This window comes from Cervus canadensis, chromosome 6, assembly GCF_019320065.1.
Source record: "Cervus canadensis isolate Bull #8, Minnesota chromosome 6, ASM1932006v1, whole genome shotgun sequence".
Classification (NCBI taxonomy): Eukaryota; Metazoa; Chordata; class Mammalia; order Artiodactyla; family Cervidae; genus Cervus; species Cervus canadensis.
In genome coordinates this window covers 57,630,161-57,654,600 of record NC_057391.1, presented here as the reverse complement: position 1 = coordinate 57,654,600, position 24,440 = coordinate 57,630,161, and the positions used below count along the sequence as shown (strand labels likewise).

The 24,440-nt window shown below is 39.9% G+C and overlaps 1 protein-coding gene across 1 annotated transcript in view; it reads right to left on the bottom strand.

The window, feature by feature from the left end:
- Positions 1 to 24,440, bottom strand: part of FBN1 (fibrillin 1) — a 257,123-nt gene that overhangs the window by 495 nt on the left and 232,188 nt on the right. The window contains exons 60-64 of the mRNA XM_043473020.1: positions 24,245 to 24,367; positions 12,331 to 12,447; positions 11,946 to 12,074; positions 10,883 to 11,002; positions 2,349 to 2,580 (exon numbers count right to left, since the gene is read on the bottom strand). Of these exons, the coding sequence (XP_043328955.1) occupies positions 2,349 to 2,580; positions 10,883 to 11,002; positions 11,946 to 12,074; positions 12,331 to 12,447; positions 24,245 to 24,367 (721 nt within the window). The remainder of the gene's footprint in view (positions 1 to 2,348; positions 2,581 to 10,882; positions 11,003 to 11,945; positions 12,075 to 12,330; positions 12,448 to 24,244; positions 24,368 to 24,440) is intronic.

Genomic DNA, 24,440 nt, shown 5'->3' with positions numbered 1-24,440 from the left:
CTGAAGGCCCTATTTTGCATATTTACTTGCCCCTTTATTTCCCAAACGTAATGTGGCAGGTGTTTTGCCGAACTGGCGGAGAGGAGACAAGGAGTGGAAACAAGAGAACAGCGGAAGAGGAGGGGGAGATCATGTGACTTGGGGAGCTGAATAAAAATTGCCTTCTTCTTATAAAATAGGCTCCACAGGAGTGAAAAAGGTATGTGACGTCAGTGTTCCGTTCCCTGCCCTCTTCCTGTTTCACTGATACCATTACAGCCACCTCCAGTCCCGCCAGCACCGCCTTTCACCACCCCAGCTTCTGAGCAATCTCTCCTATTATCAGACCTCTCACTTTGGCTCCTGAAGATAGAAAGAAAGCTCTAGGTAATAACTTAGGTTGATTTGGAAATATATTGTGAAGATATGCAGTGTATTAAATACATGTATCAGAGCTTGCCCAACTGTGGGAAATTGTTTCAAGTCATTCAAAACCACTAGGTCCACTGGCTCTGACTCATGTGAGGCTGGATAAACAAACCCATGCCCAAGAGAGAACTAGTTCAGCTGTTTTTCTTTGCCTTTCAGTTTTTAAAGCCAAGTTATGGAAGGAGGCTTGCATGTCTCACAAGTACCTTGTTTTGTTATTCTGCTTACTATTTCATAGGTCACTTGGAATGTATTTATCAGGCTCCTCTTTCAAAATGTTTTGAAATATCTGAGTGATCTTAAAAGAATCTTTATATTAGGATAGGGTTGTCCACTCTAGTGATTCACAGAGGAGCCCAAACTGTTATAAATGGGTGAATTTCTATTAATGGGTCTATTAATAGGTCATAATGTAGACTAAATACTATTCATTTCTCTCATATTAGTTGATCTGTTTTGTATAACTCATTTTCCTTTATGCCCTTAAGATTCAAAATACAATGCCATTAACATATATATATATATATATATATATATTTTTTTTTTTTTTTTGTATTTTGCAACAATTTACAGGTTTCTAGTATTTTCTGAAGGCTTCCCTGGTGGCTCAGAGGGTAAGGGAATCCTGCTGAGCACAACACATTTCCTTCCCTCATCCTTTAATTTTGTACCATGAAATGTGTAGAAATAATATGGATGAAATGATAAGTGCTCATTCTTTGTGTGTGTGCATTCACATAATTATGAAATTGTTGGAAGAAAACCCCAAATTCACAGGCTTTGGTTCCTTTCTCAGAACTCCCAGAATTTTTATATGCCTGGAACACCACTTACAAGAAGTGTGACTATAAAGTCCCACTGGCCACAAGCCAGTTTGGAGTGTCACAATTTTTGCTGGGAAAATGATTCTGGCATTAAATTTATAAAGAATGAGTCTACTGAGAGCCAGACACAAACATCTGGGAATTTGAGTCCTATTGCTGGCATTCTGTGTGCTTCCCATGAAACATTCCTTTACCTTCTACACACCCCAAAATGAATCACTTGACGTTTCTATGTCAAGAAACCAAAGACCACAAAATTAACAATTTGATATATACATGTATGTGTGTGTTGTGGACTATGTGACTTTGTGTTGGGAGGAGTATATATAAGTGTGTGCATTGGTATATGTGTGTGTGTGTATTTAATGTCTCTGTGTTCCTAATTAAAAAGTTAAAATGTGAGCTCCTTCACAGGATAGCCAAAACTAAGACAGTCAAATCCAGACTAATTCAGCTGGGAAGAAGACCTAAACTTTGAAAATGTAACAGTAAATTTATATTACTAAATAGAATAAAAATATATCTCCCCTGCCCCAACTCTCGCAATACAATGTGGTATGCTACCTGGAAAATATAATAATTATTTTAACTCTTATATTTAAAGTTCTTTTGCAACTTTTAATGTAAATTTAAGTCTAAAATGTAAAATATACTTTGAAACTCTAAAGGACTCCCCAAAAGATATCTTTATGATTTATCCTAACAGGAGCTACATGAAGGCATTTTAAGTCAAGACAGAATCCTGCTTGTCCCAGGAGAAGGTTGCATCAGCAATATGCAGTCTGAGTCCAGCTCTGTCATGGATCACAGTCCCTGTATTTCCTGAGAAACGACTTGCCAACAAGAAGAGAGGATCAAGAGAAGGAGATAGATAAGCCATATCTTGAGGTATTTACAATATCATTTCATTATTTTGTATGATGGTCTATGAATTTCCAGAAATCTAGATGTCCCCCTTCAAATAAAATAACCTAAAACCTTTGCAGAGCTAACTGGAATTAACTCAAGGATTATTAAGAGCATGGTTCAATGCTACTAGGACAGGTCATTTTGAGTTCAATATACTTAATTATACTATGAATGAGAAAGCCTCCAACCACGACCAGCATTGCTTACCCTTGGCCTATTCGGAAGTAGCCAGGTGGACAGGCACACAGGTAGCCGCCCTCAGTATTGGAACAGCCATAACTGCAGGGGGCCTGAGCAGAGCCACATTCGTTGATGTCTTGGCAACCTCCACTGAACTGTTCGTATTGGAAGCCGGCAGGACACATGCACTTGTAGCTCCCCAGGGTGTTGTGACAGGAGGCTCCTCCACAGATGTGAGCACTGAGGCACTCATTTTCATCTGCAATGAAAACCAGAAGACACCACTTATGTGATATTGGGCAGAGGTTTCTATGGAGGAGGCTTGGTCAGGCCACTCTGACCCTGTGCTGGCCAGCGGGCCCTCACCTTGGCTCTTGGGAAGGGAAGGCAGGTGGAAGTGACTGAGGTGGGAAAGGGAACAAGAGAGAAAGATGTGGAGACAGATGTGGCCTCTCACCATATGGTGAGCAGACGTGGTCTCCGAGGTCAAGTGCACCAGGCAGTGTGTTGGAGGATGGCATTCTGAGGACCAGCAGACTCCAGTCCTCATCTGAAGCCAATGGTAGTGTGTTCTGCTCTACAGGAGCATCAGGTGAAGAATGCAGGGTGGTTCACAGCCAAGGTTCAGGGGTCAGGGTGGGAGGGCAGGGAGCTGTTCTCTGTACCTTTGCTTCAGAAATACCCAGCAACGGGATGACTATCTCTACAGCGAAGATGAGCCATATTCCTGGAGGCTGCTTTCCTACTCCTCCTTTTTCAGCATGAATAGGGCTGGCAAGGGCTGACATCCTGCAGGAAGTGGCCTGCCCACCTGGACTTCCTTTTCAAAAGTCTATAAAAGCCCCCAGGTGCTTGCTGAGGGGATGAATGGTGCCTTCTGGTATGTCTGCTCCCATCTCTGAATGGACCTCCTTATCTAAACCATCCTCCTGCCCAGAGCATCTGGGCTGTGTCTAAAGCTAAGTACAGTTGGAAGAGATTCAGTGCAGACTTCATGGACACTAACTGGGGAAAACCCACACAAGACACAGATGCTGTGGAACGGGCTACCCACAGGGACCAGCCAAGTCTGATGGTAATACATAGGAAAAAGAACTCTAACTTTCACAAATTAATTCAAAGGGAAAAACCCCTCAAATTTCTTATTATCTCTGATTTATACTTTTTTTAAACTTCCAGTATATTTTTATAGATCTGCCTTTGTAGGGCAGCACAGAAGTTTGCTGGTAAGACATTTCTTAACTGCTATAGCCCATTTTCAGGCTTATGTCCACTTGAATGCATGTAGATTGACCTTCTCCTCACTTAGCAAATATCTGCTTCCAATGGAAAAGAGGAGGAAGGCAATTTAGTAACACTTAACACTTAATGGATGCCTACTGTGTGACAGGATACTAGGTTGTTGTCCAGTCACTAAGCCGTGTCCAACTCTTTGTGACCCCATGAAGTGCAGCATGCCAGGGTTCCCTATCCTTCACTATCTCCTGTAGTTTGCTCACTCTTATGTCCATTGAGTCAGTGATGCCATTCAACCATCTCATTATCTGTCACCCTCTTCTCCTCCTGCCTTCAATCTTTCCCAGAGTCAGAGTCTTTTCCAGTAAGTCGGCTCTTTGCATCAGGTAGCCAAAATATTGGAGCTTCAGCTTCAACCTCAGACCTTCCAATGAATATTTAGGGTTGATTTCCTTTAGGATGGACTGGCTTGATCTCCGTGCAGTCTAAGGGACTCCCAAGAGTCCAGCACCATGGTTCGAAAGCATCAATTCTTCAGAGCTCAGCCTTCTTTATGGTCCAACTCTCACATCGTGTACATGACTACTGGGAAAACCATAGCTTTGACTATGTGGACCTTTGTTGGCAAAGTGATGTCTCTGTTTCTTAATATGCTATCTAGGTTTGTCATAGCTTTTCTTCCAAGGAGAAATTGTCTTTTAACTAGGTACTTCATTTGCTTAATGTGCTTCACAATCATGGAGGTAAGTATTAAAATCCTTATTCCCCAGATGAAGAAAGTGAGACTCAGAAAGCCCCTCCAAGATCTCCCAGCAGCAGGGCAGATATGCACATCCAGGTCTGTCTGACTAGAAGTCTCATGCTTTCCTTTATATCAAAGTATCTCTCAAGAGATTTGCCCTCATTTACATTGTTCCTTTCTCTTTTAGTTTTTCCTTATTTGCTAAGATAGTTTCATTTTTCAAGAAAAAATTGTTTCTTAAAGAAAAAAAAACACTTTTTTTTAAAATTAGGAAAACAAGTGGGTAAAATGGTAAGAGTGAGGTACTTGCATATATATATATCCACACTTCATATTGCCTTCCACTCTTTCTTTTTCTCTTCCTTCTCTTCATCTCCCTTCCTTCCTCAAACTCCCCCTGCTTATCTGTATGTGGTTACAGAGAGAAGGAGTAGATATACAGTAAGAAAGCCATTGGTTGAGATGCCTGTTATGGCACAGTGCCTAACTATGCATCTGTTTGATACCCTTTCTATCAAAGGACTCAAGTACCCAACCAAGGTCACTTAGGTTCCAGGGTTCCTAAAACAAAATGATTTAATATGCCATCATCTGTGTTCTCCTCCCCTTGTTTTAAATTAGAGAATGAGCTATGTGATAGAAACCAATGGAGACCATGGGCATCAAAAGATGAACGAAGAACCAAGGGTGGTTCCTTTGGTGAAAGAAGTATCTCTGGGCTGGATGTCTTCTCTGTGCCCTGCATACCCACCTTCAGACCTCTCAGCTGTGCTCAGCTCTACAAGGCCGATCAGAATGGAATATCAACAGGCTCTTCTTCCGTATCCTATGCTTTTTGATTGGGCTTAGCCATCTGTTACTTGCTGGGACTCTGACTGATAAATCCTCTAAGGTACAGGTATGTGTGGGAAAGACCTGTTAATATAGAGCTTAAGATTTACTCTCTTTTGTTCCAAGGGACAGAAACAGGACCAATGGTTAGGAGTCAGAGGAAGAAAAGGTTCATTCTTTATGAAAAGGAAGATGAGTACCTTTCCTGGTTGGAGAGGGATTGACATGTTAGGAAACAGATCAGATGAGATCACTGTCAAGGTTCTTTCTAACTTGGAGTATCTATTTTTTAATTTGGAGTATCTATTTTGGTCAAGAACTCTCCCTATCCCCTTTTCAAATTCTTTTCTACTTTATTTTACTTTTTTTTTCCTCTTTGAAAATCTAATAAGCTTAAATTAAACTTGCTTTTCTGGGTTGGAGAGGTGGGGTGGAGTGGACCATGGATTAAGATAAGAAATTGGCAAATGTTCAATGTTTGAAGTTTGAAAACAATCTGTTTGTGCACTCACCCTTTCTATCAATATACAAATACCATGATTTGTTTAACTTGTTTTGCACTTTTCCTGACCTTCTTCATCCTGTGTGTACCCAGGAGCAAATGGCTCCACAAGGAATTTTTCTACACTACAAAATCTTTGTTTTATTCTTTCAGTTGTTACTTAAATTGGTAAGAGTTTTGCTCTTTTTATAAAAAGAGATGATTCTAATTTGAATGAAATAGCATTATAATCTCTGAAAGACACTCCTTAAAAATCAGATGGAAACCTCCCCCCACTGTCCTCTAAACTCAGAGGTTCCAGCATCAGGCTTGCCCAGTGTGTCTTAGCTGTGGTGTTAAGAGAGAATTCCAAAATGTAGAATGGGCTTTCCTTTACTAATTTTCTCTAGGTCAAAATGGGTCAGCTCCAAGTTTGATATTTTCTAGAAAGCAGTGATATCAGTGGCGCCATACCCTAAACCTATCCATCTTCTAAAAGTGAGCTTCTGGCTGCTTAGAAGCAAGGATCCAGAGAGGGCTGGTCCAAGAGATTTGCTCTGCAAGGCTCTGAGGAGGTCATTCTGGTTCAAGGCAATGCTCATTCTGGTTAACTATAATTCCCAAGAATTATGAGAACAGTTTGAATTGGTATCTTCTGGGCATCAAAACCCCCAAACCTCTTCCTACGTTTTTTTAAACTAAAATTTAGTTGATTTATAATATTGTGTTAGTTTCAAGTGTACAGCAAAGAGACTCACCTACATAGGTCCATCCTTCTTGCTGCAAATGGCAGTATTTCATTTGTTTTTATGGCTAATATTCCATTAGATGCACACATCTTTTTAAACCAGTTATCTGTTGGCACTTGAGTTGTTTGTAAAAATCCTGCTATGAACATTGAGGTGAATATATCTTTTCAAATTAGAGTTTTCATCCTTTCAGGATATACACCCAGCAGTGGGATTGCTGGATCATATGGTAGCTTTATTTTTTAGTTTTTTTAAAAATAGCCTCCATACTGCTCTCCATAATGACTAAACCAATTTACACTCCCACCAACAGTGTAGGAGGGTTCCCTTTTCTCCACCCTCTTCATATGTAAATCTTTTGATGATAACAGACTTATTTGAAGGTAGTAGACTTTTTGATGGTGGTCATTCTGACCATGTGAGGTGATATCTCATTGTGGTTTTGATTTGTATTTATTTAATAATTAGCAATAGTGAGCATCTTTTCATGTGCTGGTTGGCCATGTCAGAGAAAAGACTTATCTAGGTCTTCTGCCCACGTTTTCATTAGATGGTTTATTTCTTTGGTACTGAATTGTAGGAGCTGTTTATATATTTTGTAATATTAACCCTTTGTCAGTTGCATCATTTGCAAATATTTTCTCCCATTCCATAGGCTGTCTTTTGTATTGTTGATGGTTTTCTTTGCTATAAAAAAGCTTTTAAGTTTGATTTGGTCTCATTTGTTTATTTTTGCTTTTATTTCTTTTGCCTTGGGAGACTGATCTAAGAAAATATTGCTACAATTTATGTGCAAGAATGTCCTGCCTATGTTCTCTTCTATGAGTTTTATGGTATCACCTCTTATATTTAGGTCTTTAAAACAACTACAGTTTACTTTTGTATATAGTGTGAGGGAGTATTCTAACTTCACTGATTTACATGCAGCTGTCCAGGTTTCCCAATACTACTTGCTAAAGAGATTGTCTTTTCTCTATTGTATATTCTTGCCTCCTTTAGTGTAGATTAATTGACTGTAGATGCATGGGTTTATTTCTGGGCTCTCTACCTGTTCCATTGATGTATATATCTGTTTTTGTGCCAATACCACACTGTTTTGATTACTGCAACTTTATATCATAGTCTGAATTCTGAAAGGGTTATGCTTATAGCTTTGTTTTTTCCTTGGGATTGCTTTGAAAATTCTGGGTCTTCTGTGGTTCCATATAAATTTTGGAATTATTATTTTTCTAGTTCTGTAAAAAAATGTTATGGGTATTTTGATAGGGATTGAATTAAATCTGTAGATTGCTTTGGGAAGTATGGTCATTTTAGCAATATTTATTCTTCCAGTCCAAAAGCATGGGCTATCTTTCCATTTCCTTGAATCATCTTCAGTTTCCTTTATCAATGTTTTATAGTTTTCAGCATATAGGTCTTTCACTTTCTTGGTAAACTTTATTCTTAGATATTTTATTTCATCTTTTCATGTGATTTTAAACAGGTTTTTTTTTTTAAATCTTCTCTTTCTGATATTTCATTGTTAGTGTAAAAAAATGGAACAGATTTCTATATGTTAATCTTGTACCTTGTACCTTCTGAATTCATTTAATAGTTCCAGTAGTTTTTGCATGCAGTCTTTAGGGTTCTCTATAGAGATTATCATGTCATCTGTACATAGTGACAATTTTACCTCTTCCCTTCCAGTACAATGTTGAATAGAAACAGTGAGAGTGGGCATCCTGTCTTGTTCCAGATTTTAGTGGGAAGGCTTTCAGCTTTTCACCATTTAACATTATATTGGCTGTTGGTTTGTTGTAAATGGCTTTTATTATGTTGAGAAATGTTCCCTCTAAAACCACTTTAGTGAGAGTTTTAATCATGAATGGATGTTGAATTTTATCAAATAGCTTTTCTGCTTCTATTGAGATGATCATGTGTTTTTTGTCTTTCCTTTTGTTGATGTGGTATTGACTTTTCATGTGAACCATCTTTGAGACCTGGAAATGAATCCAACTTGGTCAAGGTGTATGATCCTTTTTATGTATTGTTGAATTTGGTTTGTTAATATCTTGTTGAGGATTTTGAAACTATATTCATCAGTGATACTGGCCTGTAATTCTTTTTGTGTAATGTCTTGTCTGGTTTTGGCATCAGGGTGATGGTAGCTTCATAAAATGACTCTGGGAGCATTACCTCCTCTTTAATTTTTTGGAATAGTTTGGGAAGGATGGGTATAAGTTCTTCTTTGAATGTCTGGTAGAATTCCCCAGTGAAGCCATCTAGTTCTGGACTTCAGTTGCAGGGAATTTTTCACTTCTGGTGATAGGCCTGTTCAAATGATCTGTTTCTTCTTGATTCATTTTTGACAGCCTTTATGTTTCTAAAACTTGTCTACTTTGTCTAGGTTGCCTAAGCTCACTTTTAGGTGAGCTCCACAATTTTTTGGCATATAACTCTTATAATTATATGATTCTCTTAGGATTTTTAAAATTTCTATAGTATCAGTTGTTATTTCTCATCTTTCAATTTATTATTTTATTAATTTGGATTTTCTCTTTCCTTCTTGGTGTGTCTGTCGAGCACTTTCTCAATTTTGTTTATCTTTTCAAAAAACTGGCTCTTGGTTTTATCAGTCTTTTCTATTTTTTTAATCTCTATTCATTCCTGCTCTGACCTTTATTTCCTTCTGTTGACTCTGGGCTTTCTTTGTTGTTTTTCTAATTCTTTTAGGTGGCAGATTAAATTATTTTGAGTTTTTCTTTTTTTTTTTTTTCAGGAAGGCCTATATTATTGTGAACTTCCCTCTTAAAACTGCTTTTGTTGCATCTTATAGCTTCTGTAACGTTGTGTTTTCATTGTTGTTTGTCTCAAGGTATTTTCTGATTTCTTCTTTGATTTCACTGTTGACCCGCTGGTTTCTTAATAATATGTTTAGTCTCCACATGTCCATTTTTTCTTTCTGTGGTTGACTTCTCATTTCATGGAGATCTTTCTCGAAGATTTGGCTGAATAAGAGGTCTGCCAGTTTCCAGTTGGTTTTCTGTGAGAATTGCTCCACACGTAGATGTATTTTTGATGTATTTGTAGGGGTAGGTGAACTCCACACCCTCCTGTTCTGCCATCTTGATCCTCCCCCTCTTCCCACTTCTTAATAGACTCTTTGTTCTTCAGGTCCCAGGCAGAACACAATCTTCATAGGACAAAAGAAGAATCTTCAGGCAACAAGGGCATGACCTGGCCATCTCTATCATCTCTGAACTGAGCAGAGGAGGAGGATAAGGCCCAGCAGTGGTAGATCTCACCTCTTTTATACTCTTCCCCATAGCTTCAGTTTCATCCAAGGGAGATATGTAATAAGGGCAGATAGATTCATATACTGGGTATTGAATCAACAAAGCTTATGCTGGAAATTTTGTGAACAATGTTAGAAACTGGTGATTAAAATCCAAGACCTCCCTGAGCTGGTAATAAACAAAGGCTTTTTTTTTTTATTAAAACCAGACCACTAATCAGCAAACTGTGCAGTGTAAGCTCTAGCACTGTGGTTATTTTAGCCAGTCCTACTCACCTCTGCAAAACTGTGTTTTGTAAAGAATCAAACCAGATGAGAGAGACGCATGTTTGATAAATGAACACATACCAAATGTGTCTTCATTTGGAGTAAAATCAAGCATTGCAACATGGAGCAGCCACCCAGTTTTTGAGAAGGAGGGCCCTGTTCCCAAGAGAGTGGCAGCCAGAACAGGTCACCAGAGCACCAAGCTTGCAGTGCTACTAGGTGAGTTAAAAAAAAGAAGAAACAAGTAGAGGTGACACTAGAAAAGCAGCCCTGAAACATGAAGTGAAGGAAGAGCTTTGGATTCTAGCTTTGGTCCTGCCACAAAAGAATGGGTAAGGACAGTCTGCCTTTCCTTCCTGGCTTCTAAGCCTTCATCAGTAAAATAACTGCATGGGCTATATGGATTGGGGTCCTTCTAAACTTGCAATGTTGGGATTCTCTGATGTCCATTAGAAGTTATTTTCCTATGACACTGTGGGACCAAAAGTGACAATCTCAGTTTAATGACAGAGTCGTTAATTTTCAAAAGAGTTTAACAATCCTGAAAAAACTTGTACCCTGCCCCAAAGGTGTACAGCATTCAGTGAACCACTTCTGTGTCTTCTGGCCAAAAGCTGTTCTAAGTAGCCTTTGGCTGATGGATAGTTTTCAGTCAGAAGGAGGATTTTGTTGGCCTGAAGAGAACTCCAGTGTGGGCTGATGACTAGCAGTGAAGCAGAAGAGCAAGGGGATATTAGGAATTAAGGAATTCTGGCAGCATTTCATTTCAGATACCTTCAAAGTACCCTTTATCATTATTTTTTTTTCTTAGTTTGCTACTTTGCAAAGGCTATGACTTCCCTCTGGTTTCAACCAGGTATAGACAATTTGAAATGAGTATTTGTTGCTTCAATGATAAGTTTAAAGTTTTCAGAAAGAAAGCAGTATTCTGACTCAGGAGCTGACAGCAGTTCATCTTGTGAACAAGGGAAAACTACTTGCCAACACACTGGTTCCACTGGTAGTGCTGGAGATAGCCCTGGGGGCAGCTGCACCTGTAGCCGCCGATGATGTTCTGGCAGCCGTGCTGGCAGCGATGGTTTCCCTCACACTCATCCACATCTGAAAAAGAAGGCAGAGTTGCCTTTAAGTCATATCAGTGCATGCCTCAGAGGTATTCTCTGAAGCAACACTTATCAGCATATGAACGTGAAAGGCAATTTCAGTAAGACATCTGACACATAAAAAAATTGTTCAGTTGCTAAGTTATGTCTGATTCTCTGCAGTCCCATGGACTGCAGCATGCCAGGCTTCCCTGTCCTTCATGGTCTCCCAGAGTTTGCTCATATTCATGCTGGTTGAGTCAGTGATGCTATCAAACCATCTCATCCACTGCCACCTCCTTCTTTTGCCTTCAATCTTTCCCAGCATCACCGATATTCTACCACCAAAAATTTCAAGAATATCTACTCTGGAGCTTTTGATAAGTCCAAGGGAAAAAAATCCCTGGTAAAATCCACAAATAAAAATAATGAAGACACTAATGAAAGGCACAAGAATACACTGTAGGATAGCTGAGTAAACTATATTTCCTTACTTGTGCCAGAATTGGAAACCAAAAGGTCAGTACAAAAACAAAATCCTAAAAAATAAGAGTAAAATGTTTAATCATGTGTTGGCAGAAGAGTTATTCCTTATATACTTAATCTACATTGAGGGAATCCTTTCAAGATTCTGGATCCAGTGACTAGAAAATTAAGTGATCAAATTCAGGAATCTAGCTGTTTTTCTTGATTGGGTCATTTCCAATTAGACTAAATTAACAACTGAGCAGAAAGTCTTGTAACATTCAGGAAAAGCGTGTGTTAAGGACATGGTCAAGCATGAAACAAAAGATGGATCTCTAAGATATGGGACTTGTACAAACCAGAGAAAACATTTCCATCTTCAGCTGGCTGTCTCCCCTATGCTCAGTTCTCATGTCTCATAGAGGATGATGATGCAGGTGTTTATAGGCCACCTTATGAGGACCAACTAGCTGGACCAAGCTGAGGGCTCTACCTACCTTCACAGCTTGCACCGCTCGGATCAAGTGAGAAGCCCCGCTGGCATTCACAAGTGAAGCTTCCAGGAGTGTTCTGGCAAATGCCCTTTGACCCACACAGGTTGATGTCAGAGGTGCATTCATTGTTATCTGTAAGAAGCAGAGGGAGAAAGGAGAGGGTGGGACCTCCCCGAAGCTCTCTTTGTGTTGTTTAAAAGGAAGAAAGAAGGGTAATTTGCTCAGAAAAGACCAATAGCTTTTCACAACATGCATGCATGTACACACAGACACACATACATGTATTCACATATTTTATTGAGTTTTATCTTCTTATTCCAACAGCAGAAGCCCTTGAAAACAAACCCTTCAAGGAATAACTACATAGGACTTTCCCTCTCCCACTTACCAATGCAGGCAGTATGGTGTTGGGTAAATCCAGGAGGACATTTACATGTGAAGCTGCCAATGGTGTTAACACACAGGAATTGGCAGTTGTGCTGCTTAGTTGCACACTCATCAAGATCTGTAAGAAAATGCAAGATGGGCATTGGAATTGAGCTGAAGCCCAGGAACCTAGAAGCCACCCTAGGGAGTAGCTCTGAGTTTTCATTTCTACATCTCAAATGACCTGGTCAGAATGGGACCACAGCATATGGTTAGGAGGAACCCGGGAGATAAAGCTTTGTTTTGAAGATAAAATGTGGTTTCAATGCAGACCAAAAATGCATTTCTTTGGTGATCCAAGAAAAACCCATTCCCTTTAGTTATAGGAAAGCAGAACTTTCTCAACAAAGAAATGTCCAATACATCATAAAATTTAAATAAATTACAAAATGAAATAAAAGATTAGGATTCTCAAAAACTTCCAAAGCATGAAAAAATCTCTTCAAGTTGAAATATAAAAGTAATTATTGAGGGTAAAAATGAATTTTCTCTGCTTGGTTTCTTGTTTGCTGTTTTTTAATCTTCTCAAATGAAATGGTCAACCAGATCAAACCAAACCAAACTAACTGCTTTGTTTAGAGTTTCTCCTTTGGATAAAACAAAATTGAGCAATCAGGAAGGGAAAAAAAAAACCCTCATTCTGATAAGCCAATAGCAATTTTAAAAAAGACTATCTACAATATTTATCCAAGATTATTTTCCACTTTCTCAATAAAATCCTCTGTTTTGACCAGGCCTCTTTCCTCACTGCCTGGAACCTGTAGGTTCTCTCTTCACACCACTGCTATTTAAAATCTCAAGAGATACAAAGTGTGTTCCAATTTTTAGTTGAATTTTAATTTAAAAAAAACTGCTGTGAATTTAGGAATCTACCTACCTTCCTTCCTGCCTGGCTTTGCCTGTCTGCCCCCTACCCCTTCTTGTGATCTTCTTTTATCACTGCAGACAGAGCTGTGCTTGGAACTGCAGATCTGTGCCAGTTCCTGGCTAGACTAATATCTGGAGTGGGCTTGAACTGAAAGAACTGCCCGTATTTCTCCTAGTGCTGACATCTCTTAAAAACGAGCCAATCCTGTGCTCTTTCTATTGCTGGGGAGCTGCCGTTTCTGCTTTTCCGGTTTCGGAATTATTGACAGTGGTATGTCTCCTGCTAGCAGGTGTCCTCCCTGCTCTGTGACCCCAGGGGCTTTGCTAGAGCATCATCACATGTTTGCTGCAGCTTATTACCTGCAAACAGGTGAGGGGGACAACTCAGTGATTTTTGAAGAATTTTCATTGTATATTGGGGTGTAGTTGATTAACAGTGTTGTTTCAGATGTACAGCAAAGTGATTCAGTATACATATACACAGATTTATTCTTTTTCAAATTTTTCCCCCATGTAGGTTATTGCAGAATATGGAACCAAGTTTCCTGTGCTATATGGTCAGCCCTTGTTGGTTATCTATTTTATATACAGTAGTGTCTATAAATAAGTTCTAAACTCTCAGTTTATCCCTCCCCTGCCCCCAGCTTTCCCTTCTGGTAACCATAAGTTAATTTTCTATGTCTGTAAGTTTGATTTTGTTTTGTAAATAAGTTCACTTGTGTCATTTTTTTTTTAAGATTCTGCATATAAGCAATATCATATGATATTTGTCTTAGATTTACTACACTTAGTATTATAGTCTCCACGTCCATCCATTTTGCTGCTGCTGAGGAGTCACTTCAGTCATGTCCGACTCTATGCAACCCCAGAGAGGGCAGCCCACCAGGCTCCCCCGTCCCTGGGATTCTCCAGGCAAGAACACTGGAGTGGGTTGCCATTTCCTTGTCCAGTGCATGAAAGTGAAAAGTGAAAGTGGAGTCGCTCAGTCGTGTCCGACTCTTAGCGACCCCATGGACTGCAGCCTACCAGGCTCCTCCATCCATGGGATTTTCCAGGCAAGAGTACTGGAGTGGGGTGCCATTGCCTTCTCCAATGGTATTATATCATTAATGACTGAGTAATATCCACTGTATATATGTACCACATCTACTTCATCCATTCATCTGTTGTTGGACATTTAGGTTGTTCCCATGTCTTGGCTATTGTAAACAGTGCTGCAATGAACACTGGGGTGCATGTAAACTTTTGAACCATGGTTTTCTCCAGGTACATGCTCAGGAATAGGATTGCTGGACAATATGGTAGTTCTATTTTTCATTTTTAAAGGAACTTCCAAGCTATTCTGCAGAGTGGTTGTACCAACTTACATTCCCATCAGCAGTTTAGGAGGGTTTCCTCTTCTCCACACCCTTTTCAGCATTTATTATTTGTAGACTTTTGATGGTGGTCATTCTGACTAGTGTGAGATGAAATCTTATTGTAATTTTGATTTGCATTTCTCTAACAATTAGTGATGCTGAGCATCTTTTCACGTGGCTATCTTTGGAGAAATGTCTATTTAGATTTTTCATCCATTTTTTGATTGTGTTGTTTGATTGTTTTGATATTGAGCTGCATGAGCTGTTTGTAGATTTTGGAGATTAATCCTTTGTCAGTTGTATCACTTGCAAATACTTTCTCCCATACTGTGAACATTTTTTTCATTTTGTTTATAGTTTCCTTTGCTGTGCAAAAGCTTTTGAATTTAATTAGGTCCCATTCATTTATTTTTATTTCTGTTACTCTAGAAGATAGCTTGAAAAATATATTGCTGCAACTTAAATCAGAGAGTGTTCTGCCTGTTTTCCTCCAAAAGTTTTATAGTATCACGGTGGATATTTAGGAGTTTAATCTATTTTGAGTTTATTTTTGTGTATGGTGTTGAAGACTACATTCTTTTATGTGTAGCTGTCCAGTTTTCCAGACTGTCTTTCCTCCATTGAATAGTCTTGCCTACTTTGTCATAGATAAATTGACCATAGGTGCACGGGTTTATATCTGGGCTTTCTATCTTGTTCTATTGATTCATATTTCTGTTTTTGTGCCAGTAACATTACTCTTTTGATGACTGTAGCTTTGTGGGATAGACTGGAGTGAGTGCTCCATTTTTCTTTCTCAAGATTGCTTTGACTATTTAGGGTTTTTTTAGGTCTCTATACAAATGTTAAAATTTTTTTGTCCTAGTTCTGCAAAAAATACCGTTGGTAATTTGACAGGGATAGCCCTGAATCTGTAGATTGCCTTGAGTAGCATAGTCATTTTGACAATATTGTTTCTTCTAATCCAAGAACATGGTATATTTTTTCATCTGTTTGTGTCATCTGCAATTTCTTTCATTAGCGTCTTTCAGGTAGAGGTCTTTTGCCTTTTCAGGTAGGTTTATTTCAAGGTATGTTATTCTTTCTGATGAAAGACTGTTTCTTTAATTTCTCTTTCTGATCTTTCATGGTTAGTGTATAAAAATGAAACAGATTTTTGTGTATTAAATTTGTATCCTGCAACTAAATTACCAAATTCATAGACGTGCTCTCAGTTAAGTTCAGTTGCTCAGTTATGTCCAACTCTTTGCAACCCCATGGACTGTAGCACATCAGGCTTCCCTGTCCATCACCAACTCCTGGAGCTTATTCAAACTCATGTCCATCGAGTCGATGATGCCATCCAACCATCTCATCCTCTGTCGTCCCCTTCTCCTCCCACCTTCAATCTTTCCCAGAATCAGGGTGTTTTTCAATGAGTCAGTTCTTTGCATCAGGTGGCGAAAGTATTGGAGTTTCAGTTTCAGCATCAGTCCTTCCAATGAATATTTAGGACTGATTTCATTTAGTATTGACTGGTTGGATCTCCTTGCAGTCCAAGGGACTCTCAAGAGTCTTCTCCAACACCACAGTTCAAAAGCATCAATTCTTTGGTGGTCAGCTTTCTTCATAATCCAACTCTCACAACCATACATGACTACTGGAAAAGCCGTAGCTTTGACTAGACAGACCTTTATTGGCAAAGTAATGTCACTGCTTTTTAATATGCTGTCTAGTTTGGTCGTAGCTTTTCTCCCAAGGAGAAAGCATCTTTTAATTTCATGGCAGCAGTCACCATCTGCAGTGATTTTGGAGCCCCCAAAAATAAAGTCTCTCACTATTTCAATTGTTTCCCCATCTATTTGCCATGAAGTGATGGGACTGGATGCCATGACCTTAGTTTTCTGAATGTTGAGTTTTAAACCAACTTTTTTCATTCTCCTCTTTCACTTTCATCAAGAGGCTCTTTAGTTCTTCGCTTTCTGCCATAAGGGTGGTGTCATCTGCATTTCTGAGGTTATTGATATTTCTCCCGGCAATCTTGATTTCAGCTTCTGATTCATCCAGCCTGGCATTTCGCATGATGTACTCTCCATATAAGTTAAATAAGCAGGGTGATAACATACAGCCTTGACCTACTCCTTTCCCAATTTAGAAGCAGTCTGTTGTTCCATGTCCAGTTCTAACTGTTGCTTCTTGACCTGCATATAGATTTCTCAAGAGACAGGTCAGGCTGTCTATTATTCCCATCTCTTTCTGAATTTTCCACAGTTTGTTGTGATCCACGCAAAGGCTTTCGCATAGTCAATAAAGCAGAAGTAGAGGTTTTTCTGGAACTCTCTTGCTTTTTCAATGACCCAACAGATGTTGGCAATTTGATCTCCGCTTCCTCTGCCTTTTCTAAATCCAGCTTGAACATCTGGAAGTTCATGGTTCACCTACTGTTGAAGCCTGGCTTGGAGAATTTTGAGCATTACTTTACTATCGTGTGAAATGAGTGCAATTGTGCAGTAGTTGGAGCATTCTTTGGCATTGCCTTTCTTTGGGATTGGAATGAAAACTGACCTTTTCCAGTCCTGTGGCCACTGCTGACTTTTCCAAATTTGCTGACATATTGAGTGCAACATTTTCACAGCATCATCTTTTAGGATTTGAAATAGCTCAACTGGAATACCATCGCCTCCACTAGCCTTGTTCATAGTGATGCTTCCTGAGGTCCACTTGACTTCACATTTCAGGATGTCTGGCTTTAGGTGAGTGGTCACACCATCATGGTTATCTGGGCCATGAAGATCCTTTTGTATAGTTCTTCTGTCAATTGTTGCCACCTCCTCTTAATATCTTCTTCTGTTAGGTCCATACCATTTCTGTCCTTTATTATGCCCATCTTTGAATGAAATGTTCCCTTGGTATATCTAATTTTCTTGAAGAGATCTCTAGTCATTCTCCTTCTACTGTTTTTTTCTATTTCTTTGCATTGATCAAATGCAAAGAAACTGAGGAAGGCTTTCTTACCTCTCCTTGATGTGCTCTAGTAGTTTGCTAATAGCATCTTTAGGATTTTATATGTATAGTATCATATCATCTGGGTTTTCCTGATGGCTTAGATGGTAAAGAATCTGCCTGCAAACAGTGACAGTTTTACTTCTTTTCCAATTTGGATTTCTTTTATTTCTTTTTCTATAACTATGCTGAATAGAAGTGGTGAAAGTGGACATCCTTGTCTTATTTCTGAACTTAGAGAAAATGCTTTTGCTTTTCACTGTTGAGTATGATGTTAGCTGTAGGTTTGTCTTATATGGCCTTTATAATGTATGTTCCCTCTATGCCCATATTCTGGAGAATTTTTTTTATCATAAATGCCTGGTGAATTTTTTCAAAAGCTTTCTCTGCATCTATTGAGATGATCATATTTTTTTTTTCCTTCAATTTGTTGATGTGTTTTATCACACTGATTTGCAGATATTGAAAAATCCTTGCATTCCTGGTGTAAATCCCCTTCATCATGGTGTATGATCTACTTAATGTATCGTTGGATTTGGTTTGCTAGTATTTTGTTGAGGATATTTGCATCTAAGTTCATCAGTGATATTTGCTGTTGTTGTTCAGTCGCTAAGTCATATCTGACTCTTTGTGACCCCACGAACTGCAGCATGTAAGGCTGCCCTGTCCTTCACTATCTCCCTGAGTTTGCTCAAACTCATGTCCATTGTGTCACTGATGCTATCCAACCATCTCATCCTCTGTCACCCCCTTCTTCCCTTGCCCTCAGTCTTTCCCAACATCAGGCAGGGTCTTTTCCAATGAGCTGACTCTTTGCATCAGGTGGCCAAAGTATTAGAGCTTCAGCATAAGTCTTTCCAATGAGTATTCAGGGTTGATTTGCTTTAGGATTGCCTGGTTTGATCTCCTTGGTGTCAAAGGGACTCTCAAGAGTCTTCTCCAGCACCACAGTTCTAAAACATCAATTATTTGGTGCTCAGCCTTCTTTATGGTCCAACTCTCACATCTGTACATGACTACTGGAAAAACTATAGCTCTGACTGTACAGAAATTTGTTAGTACAATTATGTCTCTGCTTTTTAATATTCTGTCTAGGTTTGTCATAGCTTTTCTTCCTAGGAGCAAGTGTCTTTTAATTTCATGGCTGCAGTCACCATCCTCAGTGATTTTGGATCATAAGAAAATAAAATGTCATTGTTTCTACTTTTTCCCCATCTGTTTACCATGAAGTGATGGGACCAGACGTCATGATCTTAGTTTTTTGAATGTTGAGTTTTAAGTGAGCTTTTTCCCTCTCCTCTTTTACTTTCTTCAAGAGGCTCTTTAGTTTCTCTTTGCTTTCTGGCATTGTGTGCATGCTAAGTCACTTCAGTCATGTCCAGTTATTTGCAAAATTATGGACTATAGCCCACCAGGTTCCTCTGTCCATGGGATTCTCCAAGCAATAATAGTGTAGTGGGTTGCCATGCCCTACTCCAGGGGACCTTCGCAACTCAGGGATCAAAGCTGAATACCTTGTGTCTCCTGTACTGGCAGGCTGGTTCTTTAGCGCCAGCCTGGGAAGCCCTAAAGTGAAAGTGTTAGTTGCGCAGCCTTATCTGACTCTTTGTGACCCCATGGACTATAGTCTGCCAGGCTCCTCTGTCCATGGGATTCTCCAAGCAAGAATAGTGTAGTGGGTTGCCATGCCCTACTCCAGGGGACCTTCGCAACTCAGGGATCAAAGCTGAATACCTTGTGTCTCCTGTACTGGCAGGCTGGTTCTTTAGCGCCAGCCTGGGAAGCCCTAAAGTGAAAGTGTTAGTTGCGCAGCCTTATCTGACTCTTTGTGACCCCATGGACTGTAGTCTGCCAGGCTCCTCTGCCCATGGGATTCTCCAGGCAAATATACTGGAGTGGGTAGCCATTCCCTTCTCCAGGGGATCTTCCCGACCCAGGAATTGAACCTGGGTCTCAGGCATTGCAGGCAGATTCTTTACTGTTTAAGTCATCAGGGAAGCCACTAGTATGGTATCATCTGCATCTCTGAGGTTGTTGCCATTTCTCCCGACAATCTTGATTCCAGCTTGTGCTTCATCCAGCCCATTTTACATGACGTTTTCTGCATATGAGTTAAATAAACAGGGTTACAATATATGGCCTTGATGTACTCCTTTCCCAATTTTGAACCAGTCCATCTTTCTAAGTCCAGTTCTCACTGTTGCTTCTTGACCTGCATACAGGTTTTCCAGGAGACAGGAAAGGTACTCTGGTGTTCCCATCTCTTTAAGAATTCTCCACAGTTTGTTGTGATCCACACAGTCAAAGGCTTTAGCGTAGTCAATGAAGCAGAAGTTTTTTTGGAATTCCCTTGCTTTTTCTATGATCCAGTGGATGTTGGCAGTTTGATTTCTGGCTCCTCTGCCCTTTCTAAACCCAGCTTGTGTGTCTGAAGTTCCCTGTTCATGTATTGTTGAAGCCTAGCTTGAAGGAGTTTCTGTCTTCCTTGCTAGCATGTGAAATGAGCACAATTGTGCAGAAGTTTGAACATTCTTTGGCATTGCCCTTCTTTCGAATTAGAATGAAAACTTTTCCAGTCCTGTGGCCACTGCTGAGTTTTCCAAATTTGCTGGCATATTGAGTGCAGAACTTTAACATCATCATCTTTTAGGACTAGAAATAGCTCAGCTGGAATTCCATCACCTCCACTAGCTTTGATCGTAGTAATGCTTCCTTAAGGCCCACTTGAATTCACATTCTGGGATGTCTGGCTCTAGGTGAGTGACCAAACCATCATGGTTATTTGATTCATTAATACCTTTTTTGTACAGTTCTTCTGTGTATTCTTGCTACCTCTTCTTAATCTCTTCTGCTTCTGAAAGGTTCTTGCTGTTTCTGTCCTATATTGTGCCCATCTTTGCATGTGCCCTTGATATCTCTAATTTTCTTGAAGAGATCTCTAGTCTTTCTCATTCTATTGTTTTCCTCTACTTCTTTGCATTGTTCATTTAAGAAGGCCTTCTTATCTCTCCTTGCTATTCTCTGGAACTCTGCATTCAGTTGGGTATATCTTTCTCTTTCTCCTCTGCCTTTCAATTCCCTTCTTTTTCTGCTATCTGTAAGGCCTCCTCAGACAACCACTTTGCCTTCTTGAATTTCTTTTTCTCTGGGATGTTTTTCATCACTGCCCCCTGTACATTGTTACAAACTGTCCATATTTCTTTAGGCACTCTACCAGAGCTAGTCCCCTGAATCTATTTGTCACCTTCACTGTATAAGGGATTTAAGTCATTCATGAATGGCCTAGTGGCTTTCCCCACTTTCTTTAGTTTAAACCTGAATTTTGCTATAAGGAGCTGATGATCTGAGCCACAGTCAGCTCCAGATCTTGTTTTTCCTGACTGTATAGAGCTACTCCATCTTCGGCTGCAAAGAATATAATCAATCTGATTTCGGTATTGACTATTTGGTGATGTCTATATGTAAAATCATCTCTTGTGTTGTTGGTAAAAGGTGTTTGCTATGACCAGTGTATTCTCTTGGCAAAACTCTGTTGGCCTTTACCTGCTTCATTTTGTATTCAAGGCTAAACTTGCCTGTTAGTTCAGGTATCTCTTGCTTTCCTACTTTTGCACCCCAAACCCCCTATGATGAAAAGGACATCTTTTTTGGTGTTAGTTCTGGAAGGTCTTGTAAGACTTCATAGAACTGGTCAACTTCAGCTTCTTCGGCATCAGTGGCTGGTAAATAGACTTGGATTACTGTGATGTTGAATGGTTAGATTTGGAAATGAACTGAGACTGTTCTGTCGTTTTTGAGATTGCACCCAAGTACTACATTTGACTCTTTTTGTCGACTATGAGGGCTCGTCCATTTCTTCCATGGGATTCTTGCCCACAGTAGTAGATGTAATGGTCATCTGCACTAAATTCACCCATTCCCATCCATTTTAGTTCACTGACTCCTAAGATGTTGATGTTTACTCTTGCCATCTCCTGTTTGACCGTGTTCAATTTACTTTGATTCATGGACCTAACATTCCAGGTTCCTATGCAATATATAGCACTTTATAGCACTGGATTTTACTGTCACCACCAGACACATCCACAGCTGAGCAATGTTTCTGCTTTGGCCCAGCCACTTTATTCTTTCTGGAGCTATTAGTAATTGCCCTCCACTCTTCCCCAGTAGCATAATGGACATCTTCCAACCTGGAGGGCTCATCTTTCAATGTCATATCTTTTTGCCTTTTTATTCTGTTCATAGGGTTCTCACTGCAAGAATACTGGAGTGGTTTTGTCCTCCTCCAGTGGACCACCAGAATTCTCCACTATTACCCGTCCATCTTGGGTGGCCCTGCAGGGCATGGCTCATAGCTTCATTGAGTTACACAATCCCCTTCGCCATGATAAGGCAGTGATCCATGAAGGGATATAAGTTCTTACTGCCATTAAAAAAATTTTGGCTTTTTTTAAAAAGGTCTTTTTTCTTCCCTTCCTCTTTTGTTCTGTTTTTTTTTTGTGTGTGTGTGATTTGATGACTGACTTTACTGTTGTGTATGGATTCTGGTTCTTTTTTTTTATTGTATGTGTATACCTATTACAAATTTTCAGTTTGCAGTTACCATGAGGTTTTGACATAGCAATCTACATATAAAAAGATTGTTTTGCTAGTCTCTTAATACCAAATCCTTTTCCAATATCCTGCATTTATGCTCTCCTCTCCTCACCATTTCTGGTTTTGATAGCATATTTGTGTGTGAATGATTTCCTACCTTTTCAGTATCTTTGCCTTTACTAGTGAGGTTTTTCCATTTGTAATTTTCTTATTTCTAGTTGTGGCCTTTTCTCTTCTGCCTAGAGAAGTTCCTTTCACATTTGTTGCAAAGCTGGTTTGGTGGTGCTGAATTCTCTCTGCTTTTGCTTGTCTGTAAAGCTTTTGATTTCTTTGTTGAATCTGAATAAGAGCCTTGCTCGGTAGATTGTTCTTGGTTGTAGCTTTTTCCCTTTCATCACTTTAAATACATTGTTCCACTCCCTTTTGGCCTGAAGAGTTTCTGCTGAGAAATCAGCTGCCAGTTACCTTGTATGTTAATACTTTTCCTTTGTCTTTACTTTTTGTTAGTTTGATTACTTTGTGTCTCAGTGTGTTCCTCACTGGATTTATCCTGGCTGGGGATCTCTGTGCTTCCTAGATTTGGGTGATTGTTTCCCTTCCCATATTAGGGAAGATTTCAGCTGTTATTTCTTCAAATATTTTATCAGGTCCTTTTTCTTACTTCTCTTTCTGAGACCCCTATTGTGTGAACACTGCTGCATTTAATGTTGTCCCAGAGGTCTCCTAGATGGTTTTTATTTCTTTTCATTCTTTTATTGTGTTCCTCAACAGTAATTTCCGCCATGTATCTCCCAGCGCACTTATCCATTCTTCTGCCTCACGTTTTCTATTGATTCCTTCTAGTGTATTTTTTATTTCAGTTATTGTTCATCTGTTTATTTGTTCTTTATTTTTTCTAGGTCTTTATTAAACTTTTCTTATATCTTCTAGATCTGTGCCTCTATTCTTTTCCTGAGATCTTGAAACATCTATACTATCATTACTCTGAATTCTTTTTTTGGGTAGAATGCCTATCTCTACTTCACTTAGTTGTTCATCTGGGTTTTTAATTTTGTTCCTTCATCTGGGACATACTTCTGTGCCCTCACATTTTATGTAACTTTCTGTGATTGCAGTATCCATGCTGCAGGCTGCAGCACTGTAGTTCTTGCTTCTGCTGTCAGCCTTCTAGTGGATGAGGCTTGTGCTGGCTTCCTTGTGGGAGGGATTTTTTTTCTGCCTGCCGGTGGGTGGAGTCTTTCTTGTCCCTCTGGTGGGCAGGGCTTTGTCAGGGAATGTGTTTAGCAGAAAAGACTTTATTCAGAAAGACTTTAAGCAGCCTGTCTGCCGATGGGCGGGGCTGTGTTTCTACCTTGTTGGTTGTGTGGCCTGAGAAATCGGAGCCTACATGCTGTTTGGAGCCAAGTCTTGATGAAAAAATGGCAGTCTCCACGAGGGCTCATGCCAGTGAGTACTCTCCAGAATCACTGCCTTCGGTGTCTTTGTTCCCACAGTGAGCCATAACCACCCCCCACCTCTGCAAGAGACCATCCAGTACCAGCAGGTAGGTCCAGCCCAGGTTCTTATGCGGTCACCACTTTTTTTCTCTGGCTTCTGGTGTACATGAGAACTTGTATGTGCCCTACAAGTGTAGCGTTTCTATTTCCCCCAGTCCTGTAGAATTCTTGTGATCAGACCTCACTGGCCTTCGAAGTTAGATTCTCTGGGGGCTCCTCCTGTTCCCAGACCCCTAGGCTGGGGAGCCTGACCTGGGGCTCAGAACTTTCACTCCTGTGGAAGAATTTCTGTGGTTATTTTCCACTTTGTAGGGCATCCACCAGCAGGTATGGGATTTTCATGATTGTGCCCCCTCCTGCCATTTCATTTTGGCTACCTCTTTGTCTCTAGATATAGGATCCTTTTTAGGAGGTTCCAGCATTGGTGTAAGAAAAATGTCCCCGAGGAGGCACTAACCCCAGGGTGGTACCTCTTGCCTACAGGGAGGGCTTTCAGCTTTGGATCCCTCAAAGGCACAAGGAATGAAACCATGTTCCCGTAAGACAGGTAAGTGGGTGAAGACAGTTTCCACTTTACCTTTGCAGCTCCTTCCGTCCTCCTGCAGGATGTAGCCTTTCGGGCATGAACACTGGTAGCTCCCTTCTGTGTTCTTACAGATGAAATTGCAGGGTTTGGGGGCCTGGTTGCACTCATTCAGATCTATGATCAAAGAGACACAGTGACTGCCCATCTAAAAAGATGTTTCAATGCTCAATACCGACAGCGTCTAACA